Genomic DNA, 17,227 nt, shown 5'->3' on the forward strand with positions numbered 1-17,227 from the left:
AAAAAAAAATACAAAAAATACATATTTTGGTTATTATTTACCAAAATATACACAAATGCATGAAACTCCGTTTCACGAGTTTTTCAAATAAAAAATAAACTCTCAAAGTATTTACCGTTTTTCAAATTTATAGATAAAACAAGTATTTGTTTTATCAGTTTCATGTGTGTATGTGCACTTTGGTAAATAATAGCTAAAATACATATTTTGATTTTTTTTTAATATAATATTTAAAAAAAAGTATAAATGACTTGTTCATACTTTTATGAAAAATAATTACTTACTTTTTTTTTACAAAAGTTGTAAATGCTCCCTAGTTTACGGTGTGTTTACCCAGAACTCCTTTACTTCAAACATTGTTGTCTATTTATCTGTATAAAAGTTCTCTAAGGTTGTTTTTTTAATACTATATGCCCTAGAATAATAGCTATTTTTTTATATATTTTGGAAATAAATAACTTTTCAATATATCCTTTCTAAAAGTTAGATTTTTTTTTTTTTAAATATCCTTTCTTTTTTATCAATTTTTGGCCACTATGATCCAAAGTTCAGGTTATGTAATTAACTTTTTCAATTTTTGTCACAAATTCTACAACTACTCATACAAAGTTTTTAACAGTTATATATATTGCTTAAAATTTTAGAGCCTTTTTAAATAGTTGCACACTCTAGATTAATAAGGATTTTTTTATTATTATTGCATAATTAAAAATATTATTTTATTTAATAAGTCAATAGACAATGGAATACTTGATACCAAGATGAGTATAATAGATATCTAAATATTTACATAATTTTTTTTTATAGGGTTATGATGTAAATAAGCAATTTCTGTTGGTATAATAGCAAACAACTTCAAGGGGCACATAATTTTATATACAGGGAAAGTGTAATCTGGCCGTTCATAGGACATTCCGAGATTATTTAAAGTAAGAGAGAAGATTGAGAGGAGAGAGATAGGAACAATCTGATAGATAAACAGTGTAATAAACAGTGACCAACCATGGCATTTGTTCCAAACGGGTTGATGTGATGTTCTGTGATTTTTCTGTAGGCTTAGTAGAAATGGATTTTAATGGTTGAGATTGAATTGTCTATGCTCATATTGATTGAATGGTTGAGATAAAAATATTGTGCATCCTATTTTTCACGGGTTAGTGTGTGTTATTTGATTTTTCTATAGGTTTAGTAAAAATAAATTTCAATGGTTAAGATTGTTTCAGTTAATGTGGTTATATTGATTGAATGGTTGAGATGAATATACTGTGCATCTCATTTTATTGAAAGTTGAAATGAAAATGCGGTGTATATCCGACAGATTTCATGAATATTATTAGTCACTGTCAAAATTTATAATGGCTGAATAGTCATACTTTAATTCTAACTCTGTTTTATATGTATAATTCCTTGTTATAATGGAGGTTGCACTGGGTACAGTTGTTATCAAGTGGAGGCCAGATGTTGACAAAGACAAAATTGTTATCTAGTTAGGGTTGTTTGTAGGATATAAATATTTTTATATAAAATAATTAATGTTAAAAAAAAAAATTTACCAGAGAGAGAAATTTACATTGATTATTGTTAATTATTGTTGCTTGTCAATTGTTTGTAATAATTATAGATTCTGTGGTGTGGTGACTGTCAAAAAGAACCTAAATTTTTACAGACTTAACTTAAAATTTTTGAGATTTAGAATTGATAGAACAGACAAATAATCAATCTATTTTTAACAATTATATGATAGAAAACCTATTTCATTTTCTATCATCTTCTTATTCTATTTTTTTACCAAAAAAATATTATTTATAGATGTTTTTTTGGTTTTTTCTTGAAAATAATGATACTGGGGCTCAATGATACTAAAATAAACTTCAAGTAGTAATCCAACACATGATGTCATGGGCCCATAAATAGGTTTAGTCTCAAATCAGTTATGTACTAGAGAGGTCATGGGCTTGTAAGTGATTGGGCAATTCTCCCTTTCAAATTAGTCTTTTTTGAAATGTGGACCCAGCCGTCTACAATGAAGATGGAACTTTCTATCTTAAAAACTTGGTCCATGTGGGTGTATTCGATCGAGTTCGAATTGAACAGTAATCTACTCGAGCTCGAGCTCAGTTAAAAACTCACTGTTCGATACTGGGCTCGAACTCAATTGAGTTTTGTTTTTGAAATTCGAACTCGACTCGATACATAAATTGAGCTACTTGAATTCACTCGATTAATCTCGATAAAAGCTAACAAACTATGTTTAATCACAGATATTTTTATACCCGAGCTCGAACTCGAGCTTGAACTCAGTTATATATATATATATATATATATAATAAACTAATATATAATATATACGCACAAATACAACTACTTGATTAAGCTCGCAAGCACTCAAGTCAAGCATTAAGATATTCAAACTCGGCTTACTCAACTACTTGAGCTACTCGAGCTCAACTCAACTATAAGCGAGTCGAGTTCGAACTTTCCCCAAACCAAACTCAAATAGCTTATAAGTAGTAGTGTAATCATTTACACCCCTATTTGTGAGGAAAACTAACATAATTAATATAGTTGTTTTCAAGATGCCTCATTTTCAAATAAATAAATAAATAAAACAAAATAAATATAAAACAGAGAAAACATTAATAAATTGTGAAAATACTCTAGTACCCCTCATTGATTAACAGTAATCGGAAAAGTTAGAATGAGAATTCTCAAACAATTTACCCTTGTCTGTATTCCTAACTCAGTCTCAATGCATACCTCAACAAATGTAAGCTACCCAATCAGTTTGCAATCTATAATATAAAATCACAATATAAATTTGATAAACAAACTAATTGACAGCAGGATACATTGATAAACATGGAGAAAACATATTCATAAACATCTTTGAACTTCATATCAGAGATGAAATGCTCATTGTTTCACATAGTTAACCTGGCATATGCCTAAAAGGATCATAAACTCTCTAATTGATAGATAAAATAGTACACAGGTACATAGTGCATATCCTAAGGTGTTTTTCAACACCATTGCAAATAAGAAAATTTAAAGTTAGGAACAAGAGGGAAAGAAGAACAAGGAAATCATCTCTAGAGTAAGAAGAACAAAGGAAGCATTGAGACTTGATTTTTATAAAAAAAAGAGTTGATGATCACTTCTTCCTCTTCTTCGGGGGTTGAAGCGCCTCCTCATCCTCATCGTCTTCTTCCTCTTCGTTAGGTTGTTCTTCATCAGCCTCCTCTTCAGCCCCGTCGTCTCCATCGTCCCCACCATCATCATCGTCATCATCTTCATCATCGTCATCATCATCGCATTATCATTATCATCATCATCATTATCATCCTCAGGTTCTTCCTCTTCATCCTCTCCGTTCTCCTCACCTCCAGCATCTCCACCGGTGTTTTTCTTGCTGGTATTGTTAGGCTTCTCATAGCCACCTTCATCTTCCCCGGAGCCATCATCTCCGCCTTCCCCAAAGACACCTTCATCATCCTCGTCCCCATCCCTGTCATCATCGCCATCATCGTCATCAGCATCAACAGGCTCAGACTTGCCCTTGTTCCGCCTCGTCATCTGAAACTCTGGTTGGTTGTAAAACCCAAAAGAATCCTGAATGTAGAACAATCAAATGTGAGGGTAAACAAGCACATCATACGGAAATTTAACAAAAACCAGTTCATTCTTAGAGACATTTCCAACATGAACATTTTGCTACCAGCATTTTTGACTTTTCGGTTGGGTTTGGGTCGTGACATGCACCTAAAACACTGTCCCTCTAAAAAATCAAAATTTTCCATTACAAAAAGGCTCAAACAAATCAAATAAAAAACAACACAACTTCCATTTTCCTTAAAAATTTTGATGGTATCCAATACTCATCAGACATTACACATTTGCATTATGAGCACATACAGCAAAAGTTTCACCCATTAATTGGTTCAATCCCCTAGAGAACAACTCAAACAAGCGCACTTCTAAAGCAATGAGAATCTCTAAACACATTGCTTGAAAGGAATTAAGTCGATTCACACAAGCACTGCTACTACTAACACAAGTTTAGAATATTTAACTCTAAACAAGCTCCAACATTTTCCGGTATAGGAATGTGACACAGTAGTAGATACACAAATCAATTGAAAAGAGAAATTTTGGAAATTTTTATTATCTGCTCAGACATAAAGTTTCAAGTATTTATATAGTAATGCAAACCCTAAAAATACAACAAAGTCTTTGGAAAAATAATAAAATAAAATAAAGACATAAATAAAATAAACTAAAAGGCTATAAAAACAAAAATCCTCATACATCAATTGATTAGTGTATCTGTTGAGTCAGAATGAACCTTAAACAAAAGATTTAACTCTTAAGTTTATACCTTTGTTTTTTCTTTGGTCATTTAATCGTTCAACTCAAAACAATTTAACTGTTAAAAAAAATATATTCCCATCCAAAAAAGTTATATGATCTTGAAATAAAACATACATATATATATATATATATACAAAAAGCCAAAACTAAAAGTGCATTTATAGTCAACTAACAAGAGCAAAGTACACAAACTAATGAACTACATAATAATTAATTATAGCTCATAACAATTTACTATGGTCACTGTATTTCAAATAAACACCTGATCTTAGTGCAAAGTAGAATACACTCAAAACTACGGATTTTCACACACTAGTACAAGATCTGCACTTACAAAATTTTCAAAGTAATAAATTGAATTCATTGGTGATTAACATGATTAAAAAAAACACACACATACATCATTTAAAAAAATAATAATAAGAAGAAAAGTCTAAACCCATCAATAATTTAAACTCAAATCACAAGCAAGCTCAATTAACTAATTAATTAATTAATAGAAATTAGGAATATAGGAGGACCACAGCTTTTAAAGCGTGGAGGGATTACAATAATAATTTTTATTTAATTCATACAAGCTTCGAATCTAAGTCAAGCATCTGCCTGACACGTGTCCCAGAGAACATTCTACATCGAACTGGAGTACGATAGCACGTGCGTAGCACGCCGTATTCACCCTATATTTTAAATAAAAAAACCCTAAACGAGTATCATAATCAAGCATCTTAAAAGATATCATAATAATAATAATAATAATAATAATAATAATAATAAAGGAAAGAGTGGGCGTGTATGAAAGACGAAACGGGGGTGAAAATATCAAGGGAATATTCCCGAAATATTCGAGATTCTCTTAAAAAAAAAGGGCACCGGGTTCTCGGCACGATAGAGAGAAAGGGGGCCAAAACATAAAAACAGGGTGATGCTTTATCCGAGGTGGGGCCCAGTCCGGAATTCAAATCCAATCACAAATTTCATTGGATTCCGTTTTCAGTTCCGGACCAGAGAGGACAACGGATGGAATAGAGAGAAGGAAGGGGGTTTGGGAGGTAAGCTTACCGGGTTTGGGAGGTGAGCTTTGGTGGAGGCGGTGGGGGCGGTTACTGCACCGCAGCCAACAGGTGATTCACCGGTGAAGGTTAGTGGGCCCGGGTGAGCGAACGCCGGCGCAAGCGTTTCCATCATGGACGGTTGTGATTACGTGTCGATAAATCCTGGAGAGCAGGACGAAATCGTGACCGTTAGTTCTGAACTCTGAATAAACTTTTAAAAAAAATCTGATTTTTTATTTTTTATTTTTTTATTTTCCGTTTTCGCTAAAAATTTTTTTTTCAAAAATTTGTAATGACGAAAGTGCCCAGACAAATATCAAAAATCACGACAAAAAAGCGATAGAAGACACAGAATCTTTCTGGGCAGAGAAGGGTATATAGGTCAAATTAGTAGACCGTTAGAGAATCGACAAAATTTTTTCTCTAGAACACACAAAATAACTTTTTTATTTAAAATTTAAAAAAAAAACCTAAAAAAATATATACGGTTAAAAAACTAAAAAAAAAATGTGAAAAAAAGGTTTCTAACAAGGAATCAACGAAGAACAAAACAGAGGAAAAGGGGATGAATCGGAAGGAAAAACCTAAAAAAATAAAATAAAATTCAACAAAAACAAAGAAAAACAATAATAAATCGTTCAAAAACCTCAAAAAAGGGAAAAAACCAACAAAAACCTCAGGATTTAACAAGGAAAACAAAAGATCTGGGAAGCCAAGAAGAAAGCGAGGAGATCCGGAGTACCTGAACGCGAGGAAGGAGAAGAGAAGGTGAATCTAAAGGATTTCCGGCGAGAGGAGGAAGAGCTTCATCCTGGACCGTTGGATTGCGATCTGGATCTTGATCAGAGAGCGGAGAAGTGGGAGCGAGGTCTATGAATGAAGTAGTTTACTTGAGAAGCGGAAAGGCTCACAATTTTTCCTTTTTTTTTGGGGGAAAAAGATGAGAACCCGGGCAGTTCGGGCAGTTCGGGCAGGCACTCTTTGAACTGGAGAAGGCTTTGGCTTCGCTGCCCGTAGAAATAGATTGGAGAAGTCGCAAGTGGGCATTAGATTAATTAAAACTTATTAATTATTATTAATTACTAATTATTAATTAATTATTAAGCACCCTCATCTCACCTCTCACCTCACCTCACCTCCTCTAATTAATGAGGTCCTTTCTTTTCTTTTTTTTACTAATTAATTACCCCTTTTTTTAATTACTATATTTCAATGTGGTACCCCACACTCACCTTTCCAAAATTTATTAGCTTTCAAAGTTTCAACCTCTATTATTATTATTATTATTATTTTTTATTATTATTTATTGTTTATTGTTTTCTCAACAAACCTCAATTGAATAAACCATTAATCAAACAATTTCCTTGTGTTTTTTTTTTTTTTACATTTGTACCCATCTAAAAACAAGTAAATTGGATCTCTACACCAAATTACTATTTGTAAATATATTTTTCAAATATATATTTTTTTACTGGTAATATGGGTGAAGAAGTTTTATAAGATAAATTTGGACTTGGGTTAATCATTGATTGCAATGCAGGGCAGACCTTTCTGAAGCTAAGAGTTGGTGGGGCCCATTTTGGATGGAGTTTAAAAGTTAGTGTGGATGGAATAGGATTCGATGTGGGGTCCATCTTTAGGTATGATATTTTTTTTTTAACCATGGTGATTAATAAGTTAAACTATGGTTAAAGTTTCTCTTTGGGTTGGTCCATGTTGGTGGGTTAGTTAAGCAGCAAACAACGGATATGTCCTTTTTATTCACTCTTTTGTTACTTTGCGCTCGCCCACCGTTAACTTTCCTTATTTAATAATAATAATACAGTTATGTAGTATTTATTTACCTAATATATAAACATATATAAATACTTTATATATATATTAATAAATAAATAAGCCAAGTCTATAATTTGGTTTTTAGAAAACTACAAGCGATTTTTATGAAGAGATGTCAAAGCGACAAATAGATATAAATATACATAAATTATATTGGCTTAATAAGCTCTAAGAATTAATCTCATATTATATAACACTGAAAGAGAAAAGTGCATAACTTTCACGAGAGTCATTGTGCATTTATGAGTTAGAGAGCTCTAAGTCTAGGACCCCGACACCTGAGAACAATATACAACTTACATTTATGTTCTTAAAGATTGAAAATGTTTTAGTTTGGATTTTAAGAGTAAAAATTTAAATTATTGTTGAATTTAGATCTTATAAATGTAAATATTTGTTGAAAATTTTATTTTATACCGATACAAAGACAAGCCACAAGATCCTCATTCTAGATCTTTAGTTTGAGATTAGGAGTGAAATAAAATACCAACTGCTTTTATGTTGGTACGATGGTATTTAATTCAGATTTAAAATGTAAAAATTATTATTTTAGTTTATTTTGGATTTTTTGTTTTTATAAGATATAGATTGGTTTTGTATGGACTGAATTGTATTATTTTTTTTAATAATTATCCACATTATGTTTTTTGTTTTTTTTCAACACTTCAAATTTGTGGCTATGAACTTCTGGGTTATGCCATGTAGATATATATTTAGATTATTTTTAAATTATCAGAAATTTATATTTCATTTTTAAATTTTAAATGGAATGGGTAATTCTTTTTTTCCCCCTGAAATCTCGATGTTAACATCTTTTATTCTTTTAAATATATATATATATATATATATATATATATATATATATATATATATATATATATATATTCACCTGTCTCAATCATCAACATAAACATACATGCATATATAAGTTATATCATAAATTAAATACATAAATATTAATGTTTTGTAGGGTACACCCAACTAAACATAATATTTTCATTGCTGTAAATATAATCATTAAATGCCTGAAAAACTTAAAATTTATATTTATTTTATCATATTTATTAATTTAAATTATTCACCTGCGCAAATTTATTAAAAATGTATCAATATGTAGATATATTTTCCGCTTCAAACTGTTTTACCAGGGAAAATCAAAATAAAATAAAATGAAATGAAAAAGGAGACTTGGCGTCTTGGCCTTTAAAAAAAATTAAGTTTAAAAATCTAATTACGTTTGGAGGGTCAACAGATACCTGAGGTGAGCGTAAACAACGCTGAGTCAATAGAGAGTTCAGCTTTTTTAAGTGTTTTTTGTCGTTTAGCGGTGTTTATACTCGAGTGGATACATATTAATCCCGTTTTATAAAGAATTCAGGTCCGGATTTCACACTCAACGGTCACAGGTACTTACTCGTCCACGTGACACGCGCGTGAGAGTGATGTGGTAGGGTGAGTGGTTTGTGGTCACGTGACTCGCACCTGACTCTCTTTAATACTTAGATATTTTTTAATTTAATATTTTAAAATTTTAAAATTCAATGGAACACCGCTACATAAAGAATGCCAGACAGAACCCAGTAAACCATAGAGAAAAAAATAAATATTTAATAATTCATTTAAACCAACGGCCTTTGGGATCGATTGAGTATCGGTCGCCCTTTCGTAGAGGCTGTTCGTTTTCGGGGAGGGACTCGAGATCGAACCTCATGTCCCCTACTGCAGTGATGGCACGTGGGTCGGCGTTGAGCCTGCTTCCTCAGCGTCTAGCGTTTTCGGGTTTCTGGTCATTGTCGCTTTCTCAAAAAAATAATAATAATAATAATAATTCATTTAAATAATATATTGTTATTATTCACACTCTTATTAGGTTAATTTTAAGATAGGTCATTGAACTTTGCTCATCTTTAATTTTATTACCGTATTTTAATTTATATTAAATGAATTATTCAAGTTTATTTTATTTCACCAGGTAATCACCAGAATAATTCTGACCCCAGTTACTTACATGATCACCAGAAAATCCTAGTCATCTACGCCGGGTCATGTCATTGATCTCAAGTGGGATAATGACTCAGCAAACTTATGCCTTCTCAGTTTTTTTTTCTTTGAAAGCCCATTGGAGAACTCTCTAACCAAGTGAAATAATTTAATATTTATTTTTTTTTAATATTTTCCTACTGTATATAATTTTTAAAATATCATCGACTATTTTTGTTGATAAATTTAATTTATTTGAATATCATTGGGGTATTAGCACTAGAGTTATGGATTTAGTTTTTGTCTTTAATACCTGCACAAAGTTATATCTCTGCAAAGTATTTGGTTTTGTATATTACTGGTAATGTTATTGAACAACTGTAAAATTTTTAGTTAGATACTCAGTTAATTTTGAATCTTACAAAAATAAAGATTAGATAATTTGTTTGTTTATTTAGATGCTTATTATAAATTTTTAGTGTATAACGAGATAAGCTTTAATTCCCCTTATAATTAAAATGGCACATAAAGAACTTCGTTTACCTGGTATACAACATCTTAACCTTTTCAAGTTATTTTAAATTATTTTAAGTTGTTTCAAATTATTGTGATTTATTAGGATTTTTTTTTTTGCATTTTTTTAATTATTATTATTTTTTAAATCCGATTCACCAGACATTGTAGTGGGGTAATTAAGCGCAAATTATCCATTTTTTAATTATTTTGAATTATTTATAATTATGGTGAACTTTATAAATCACTAGAATTATTTTTTTGTTTTAAAAATAAATTAGATTTTTCGAATGAGTTTTATGCAACCACATATTTAACCTTTCAATAGATTTACTATTAATTTGTTGACACATTAGAGAGTTGCTTATAATTGCCATCTAGTATATATATATATATACACACACACGTTTGTGTCCTTAATATAAATCAATAATGCTAAATAAAATAACGAGTTTAGGTTTAATAATAAATATTTTTATTTATAACAATATTTTGTATTAATTAATTTTTCTTTAATTATAAAATATTTAATTATAATTAAATTTCTCACTTTACAGTTTAATTATTATAATTAACGGTTAATTAATTAATTTTATTTATTTATAAACATTTTAAATATCATTATTAATTTTAATTATTTAGATTAAATATTTAAATAAAATATCTTAATTTAATAATTATTGGAATTAATTATTATAATTTAATTACTACATAAATAATTTTAAATAAAAATAAATTAGATTGGGGTAAAATGGGAATTTCTCATAAAATGAATGACCATTTGGGGTAATGGTCATTACCCTCTCAAAAGGAATCCAGAAATCCCATTACTCTCTGTGGGGTAATTAATCCCCTCTCATGGATACTCAAAAATGGATATCCATCAAATCAAAGAATAATTCCCCGATAGCGGAACCATTACTTGCTTGTAGTCAAACACTACCTTAATTTGAGTGGTTAAGACATGTCTCAACATGGACATGGTTTTTGACTCTTTAACTCTCTCCAATGAATAATTTTTATTTAATAATAAAACATAAAAAGAAATTTCTAGCCATCAGCCATGGCCCTATTTAATAATAAAAAAATATAAATTCCAATCCAACGGTCTTGATGGCCTACCTGCTAACACAGTGTGTTCAGGTCAGGGAATGAGCGGGTCGGGCCCCGGTTCACTCAAAGACCTTGCGGGTCTGTGAGTTGAATCAGCCCGGCCAATCATTCTTGTAGCAAAGGCCAGTTCTGGTTCAGCTTTTGGTGACCCAAAACTGATAGATCAGGCCCTCCTCTTAATCGGCTCATGCCCTTCTCTAAATTAGAAAGGAGTGTCATGCCTTAAAAGTGACCGGAGCTTGTGCGCCTGAGTTGGTACTTGGGCTCTTCAAGTTCATATAATCTCATTCTCATATCATCCTCCTGTTAAATAAGAATAAATAAATAAATAAATAAATAAATAAATAAATAAAAGTAATTATATTTATGTATATATGTGTGTACATAGAACAGAACATTCCATAAAAATTAATGTAATTGGTGTTAAATAAATCATTGAGAAATTGAATCAATCTCATTGGAGTCTCTATTATTCCTTTGCTCAATGTATCAAAACAATGCTTTGTTTTATTTCAAATAGGTTTATTGCTCCAGTCCAGAATACGATTAATCCGGCATGACAATGTGGATAATCCACCTAAATATACACATTTATTATCACATCCACATTAGCATTGTTTTATAATAAATAGGTTCATTGCTCCGGCCATTGATCCGGCATTACAATGTGGATAATCCACCTAAATATACACATTTATTACTACATCCACATTACCAGCAAATTCAAATCACAAATAATCACTCTTTCTCTAAATAATTTCAATCTTTTTTGTTCAATTCATACAATACTTCATAAACCATTAATGCAATACAACTTCATATATATATATATAAAAATCATAAATCAGTAATATATAAATATATACATTTCAGAAATCAGTATTAAGACTTTGGACTCAAATCTCTTCTTGCATACCTTTTGCTTCTTGAGCCTCTTGTTCTCATCTGTCAACTTGGTAACCTCTTCTTCCAATTGAGATATATATGCCTACACAACCAACAAAACCAAAAATCATCATCATCATATATATATATATATATATATGTATATAATCTATAATTTTCGACAATTTCAAACAGAAACTCACTTGCTTCCTAGCTCTAGACCTGGCAGCAGATTCTCGATTTTTTATCATCCTTTTCTGCTTCCTTTGAAAGCTCTTATCAAAGCTCTCATCACACTGTTTCATTGCCTCAGGAAATTGAGGATCAGACATTGTATGTTTGAGCCTTGGCAATGCCACCATTCCTTGCATTCCCATTTGATGATTATCACTAACACCACAACCATCTCCAATCATCTTGTTCACAAACACTGAAACATTTGAATTCAACATTGATATCTGCTGTTTTTGTTCTTCTTGATAATTCCACCAATCTGAATGTTGTTGCTGATGTTGTTGCTGTTGTTGTTGCTGCATCACACAATGATCTTGACTACCTAAATGAATAGCACCAGTTCGAAACAAGAATTCTTCAAGTGTAGTTTCACCAACACACTTCTCTGCATTGCCTTGAACAATTCCGTGCCAAACTTCATCCGTTCTCTTATTAATACTATGGTTATAATTACTCAACAAAGGCACGGAATTATCAGCAATTGATGAACAAGAAGATGAGGCTTGATCCACTGCAGAGAAACTACTCAATAGCTCATCTAACCGATCTAACTTCATCTGATTTAATGGCTTCCCAAGTTCCGGCAAATGGTTTTGCACCTCATCAATTGTGAGGCTACATACTGCTGCTCTGTGTCTCATTATATATTAGCAATTCGAACACTCTCTCAAGCATATCTGATACAATTAATTCCTATATTAAAAAAAGAACACACACACACACACAAAGAAATTTAATAAGAATACAATGAATGCATGCATGGATTGTATATATTGAAGATGTAGATGAGGAGATAAAGAACAAACCTCTGAGATTGAAGAGAGTGTTCATTGAAGAAGGGATGCAGAAGATGAAGAAGATATAAAGGAGAGGGTGAGAATTAGTTGGAGATATGCGGGGGCCGTTGTGGCAATCAGTAGAACCGGTGCTATTTGTTGAGATCTTTGCTTTTTTACATTCTTGTGAAACACTTTCTATTTTTCTTAATTAATTAAATATTTATTTATTTGATTGTTTTAAGCTATAGAGATTGATTTTAATTGTTGTTAGTTTGTGTTTTATTATATATATGTTGAGATCTCAAATCAATCAAAATTAAACATAAATTTAGATGTTATCATTTTGTTTTATTGATAGGGTGATATTCCAATTTTTTTTTTATGGGTATTTTAAAATTTTAAATAGCTTTTTTTTATCACAAATACTTAGAATATAAATTAGGGTCCATTACACCGCGTACGATTTTCTCCCTTCAAATCCACAAAGGAAAGGATATGGCATGAGAAGCTAATGTCTTATGTTTATATGATATAAATTGTATGTAGACAAAAATTATCCTTTATAATAACACCTGTAGCAAAATTAAATAGATCACATTAAAATCAATTTGAAAAAAAAAAGTCATCATATGCTAAGATATATATGAAAAACTTTGGGTATGAAAAATTATAATATTTGGGTTTAAGGTTTAGGGTTTTAGGTAGAGTTTATAATATGCTACAATCTTTAGAATTTAGGGATACATACAATTTGAATTTGAAGTTTATTTAAGAAAGAATGACGGGAACGCTAAAGTGGCATTATTCACGTTATTTGGAAAACCTATTTTGTATATTTGCCGTGGTGTGACTGTCTCATACAATCTTTATTTTAAAATATATTTCGGGCTTGTTTGATTACTATTTTGAGAACAATTGTCTATTCTTGAAAACTGAAAAAATAAAAAAATAAAAACTTCTTTGATCATGTGTTTTATAATTGTTTTTAAAAATTAAAAACAACAAAGTGTTTTTAAAAATAAAAAACTAAGAACAACTAGATGTTTTCTAAATTTTTGTTTTAAAAACAATGACAAAAATAGATAACAAATCCATTTTTTTAACTACATTATAATAATTCTAAGCATTGAACTTATACTTGTCATCATAAATTTTATTTATATTTATTTTATATTTAGTTTTTACAAAATATATTATCATATTAGTTTATTTAATTTCATATGATTATTAAATTATTATTAAAAATATATACACTAATAATTACATAAAACAACTAGATCGGGCTCGTTTGGTGGCTAAGATAAGATGATAGGATAAGATATATATATATATATATATATATATATATATATGGGAGTATAGGGTGGGAAATAGGATAATGCCATTTTATTTGGTTTTTCTCCCACATTTAGGTTTGATTGTATCCGCTTTTTGATCGTGTTGATTCCGGAGCCGTTTAGTACAAGGAAAAGTAACAACTTTACCTGGAAAGTTAATGTCAAAAACTTTTATATGTTTGGTTGAAAAAAAAATCATGTAAAATAATGGTGAAATTGCAATTACTTTCCCTTTGACCAATGAAAAAGATTCACAAGGGAGGAGGGTATGAAACGGGGTGGGAAAATAGGAGACATGTAAAACTCCAATTTTACTTTTTTTTATAACATTAAAATTCTTCTCTTTTGTCGTCTTCTTTTTAATAACCCTAACTTTAGCGAAGAATTTCTCCATCGCCTTCTTTTTCAAAACCCTAGCGCAAGCCAATCCCGGTAAGTCATATAATTTTTTATAATTTTTTAAGAATCTTTTTTTATTGCTTAAATTGATAATGAATTTTTATTTAAAACTCATTGAAAAAAACATGTGCAATACCTTTTCTTTAGGTGAGATCTATATGATTGCCAGAATTCATATAGGAAGCAAGCCTCTTGGATTCGGGTAATCATATTTTTCATAATTGAAAAGCATGAATTAAACATCTACTTTTGCCGAGTATATAAGAAACTTTATTAATTTATTTATTAATGTGAAAATTAAAACATAGTTAAAATTAAAATAATTGATATTCATTGAAGGGTAAAATTGAGAATAAACATACCTTTGCATGGAAAGCTTATTCATACCAAACAAAAGAATTCATTTTTCATGTATTTAAATTGCAATTTTCAAGGTTTATATAAAACATCTATTGTTACTTTGTAGGGAAAGTAAATGCAAGGAAATACTTTGCAGGGAAAGTGTTTCCATGCAAATACCAAAGGGGACCTTAGGACAAAAAACACTAATTTCATTATTTTAAATGCATCCGAACCAATTAAAGAGTGTTGGTGGGAATGGTTCTTAAAGGAATAGAGAAGAAGAGATAAGAAAAAAAATAGTGCATAAGTTTTTAAGGCGTGGGAAACACTTTCTTTTAGGCTTAATTCGCCTTCACCTAATTTCAAACCTTGAAAGCAAAATGGATTGAATGATGAATTTCTTTTAGGCTACAATGAAGACCCTTGAGTATGGTTTGCACTTTCAAACTCAAGCAAAGACAACAATGACTTTTACAAAGTGAAAATTTCCTTTTATCTTTTGTGCACTCAAAAAACAAAGCAAATGAATTAGTGAAGCGTTTGTTTTCATTCAATTGACTTGAATGATAATAGGAGATTATTTTTATAGGAATAAAGTGGTGTTTAGAAAAGAGACACATCACTTAAATAATGAGTGTCATTCAACAAGACACACAACTTCAATAAACCACTTCATTAAAGAGACGCTATTTCATTAATGAGACACAACACTTCACTAATGAGACATCTTTTTCAAATAAAGCAACCATTCATTAATTAATGAAATTACAAAAGACAATCTCTCATTAGTTGTATTATAAGAGTTGCTTATTAGATTAGGGCTTCTCCAACCATGCTATATATTTGGTGTTTTAATCCAAATCCGCCAAATTTAGCAAACTGCTATATGTTTTTGTAGTCAGTTTTTCATTTTGAGTTTTTCTTTCAGTTTTAATTTTTAGTCATTATATCAGTTTTATTTTTCAGGTTTATTAGTTTATCTTTTTAACTTTTCGGTTTTCGGTTTTAATTTTAGTTTATTAGTTTATCTTTTATCTTTTTGGTTTTAATTTTAACTTTCAGTTTATTTTTTACTTTATTATTAATCTTTTTATCTTATTTGGTTTTTTAGTTTTAATTTTTAGTTTATTTTTTTTTTCTATTTTTTCAATTTATTATTTATCTTTTTGGGTTTTCGTTTTAATTTTCAGTTTATTTTTATCTATCTTGTTTTTCAATTTTATTTTTAAATTTATTTTTTCTTTTTATTCTTTTTTATTCTTTTTTATAAAATTTATATTTATAAGTTTATATTTTAATTAAATTAAATACCTCATAATTTAAGTTTGTATTTTTCAATTAATAAATAAAAAATTAATGAAAATAATACACGAAATATAACTTCATTAAAATTAACGAAAATTACATAAACAATAAAATAAAAACGTAGAAAAATAGTCGTAAGCTATAGATTATCGTCGATAGTGATACCACAACACTCAAAATCTGACTAATGAAAAGCTGAAGTAGATTGAGTCTAATAATCTGGCATGTTATCGCTCAGCTTCCACATATACCCGAAAGATATCATTAAACATGTTAGATCTAGAAGGGGTTGGTTGTTGAAAATTAAAGATGATTAAATTTATTACTAGTATGAATATAAAAGTGTGAAGTGAAAAGAATATTTTTAGAATATTCTATTTTTGAGTTAAAAATAGAGATGGTGGTTGGAAAAACTTTTACTATAGAAGTTGTATTTTTGTGTATTGAAGCGCCAAATATAGAGTTTTGGATTGGAGATGACCTTAGTATAGTGTTGTGTCTTGATGAATAGGCATAGATAAATTATTATATGACTTTTCACATGATGAAATAATTAATAGATACACCTCTTCATTTTTAAAAATCCCTTACAAAGAGTTTCTCCACTAATCTCATAGTTGAACAAATTGTTTTTTTTATCTAAATCTCTTCTTTGATTACGTTTTTTCTTTAGGCTGTGTTTGATTGCCCTTTTTTCCATGGAAAAATTTTCCACGGGTCATTTTCTAGCTGAATAGACTGTTTGTTTGCCAAAATTATTTGTGAAAATTTTTTCCACAAACTCTATCACGTGACCTTATTTTCTTTCAAATCAGTGAAAAATTTTTCCTCACTCCATCCTGCGAAAAGTTTTCGAAGGAAATGTAAAGGGCTATGGGATAAAATAACATGCGAGGATCAACTTCAATGTTTTTTCTTTTTTTTTTAAATTAAAAAAAGGATAAATTATATAACTTGGTAATATTTTAAATAAATTTATCCAGATCAGTGATCCCGAGGCGTTTTAATGGTAAAATTCAATTCTATGTAGCACTGTTTATAATTAATTGAACTTCAAGTTCTACATGAACAATTTTAATAATTT

At 29.8% G+C, this 17,227-nt stretch overlaps 2 protein-coding genes across 2 annotated transcripts; both read right to left on the minus strand.

Annotated features, from left to right (window-relative positions):
• Window positions 1-2,940: 2,940 nt before the first annotated feature.
• On the minus strand, window positions 2,941-6,348 carry LOC120249919 (serine/threonine-protein kinase rio2-like). Its single transcript, XM_039258629.1, has 3 exons — window positions 6,163-6,348; window positions 5,428-5,582; window positions 2,941-3,609 (listed from the first exon to the last, which is right to left on the minus strand). The coding sequence occupies exons 2-3, from the start codon at window positions 5,551-5,553 to the stop codon at window positions 3,130-3,132; spliced, it is 606 nt and encodes a 201-aa protein (XP_039114563.1). The 5' UTR covers window positions 5,554-5,582; window positions 6,163-6,348; the 3' UTR covers window positions 2,941-3,129.
• Window positions 6,349-10,824: 4,476 nt separating this feature from the next.
• LOC120250700 (ABSCISIC ACID-INSENSITIVE 5-like protein 2) lies at window positions 10,825-12,240 on the minus strand. The gene is made up of 3 exons (XM_039259535.1): window positions 11,951-12,240; window positions 11,779-11,850; window positions 10,825-11,165 (listed from the first exon to the last, which is right to left on the minus strand). Exons 1-3 carry the CDS (start codon window positions 12,197-12,199, stop codon window positions 11,085-11,087), a joined length of 402 nt encoding a protein of 133 aa, XP_039115469.1. The 5' UTR covers window positions 12,200-12,240; the 3' UTR covers window positions 10,825-11,084.
• Window positions 12,241-17,227: the final 4,987 nt, after the last annotated feature.

Source organism: Dioscorea cayenensis, chromosome 19, assembly GCF_009730915.1.
Source record: "Dioscorea cayenensis subsp. rotundata cultivar TDr96_F1 chromosome 19, TDr96_F1_v2_PseudoChromosome.rev07_lg8_w22 25.fasta, whole genome shotgun sequence".
Taxonomy (NCBI): domain Eukaryota; kingdom Viridiplantae; phylum Streptophyta; class Magnoliopsida; order Dioscoreales; family Dioscoreaceae; genus Dioscorea; species Dioscorea cayenensis.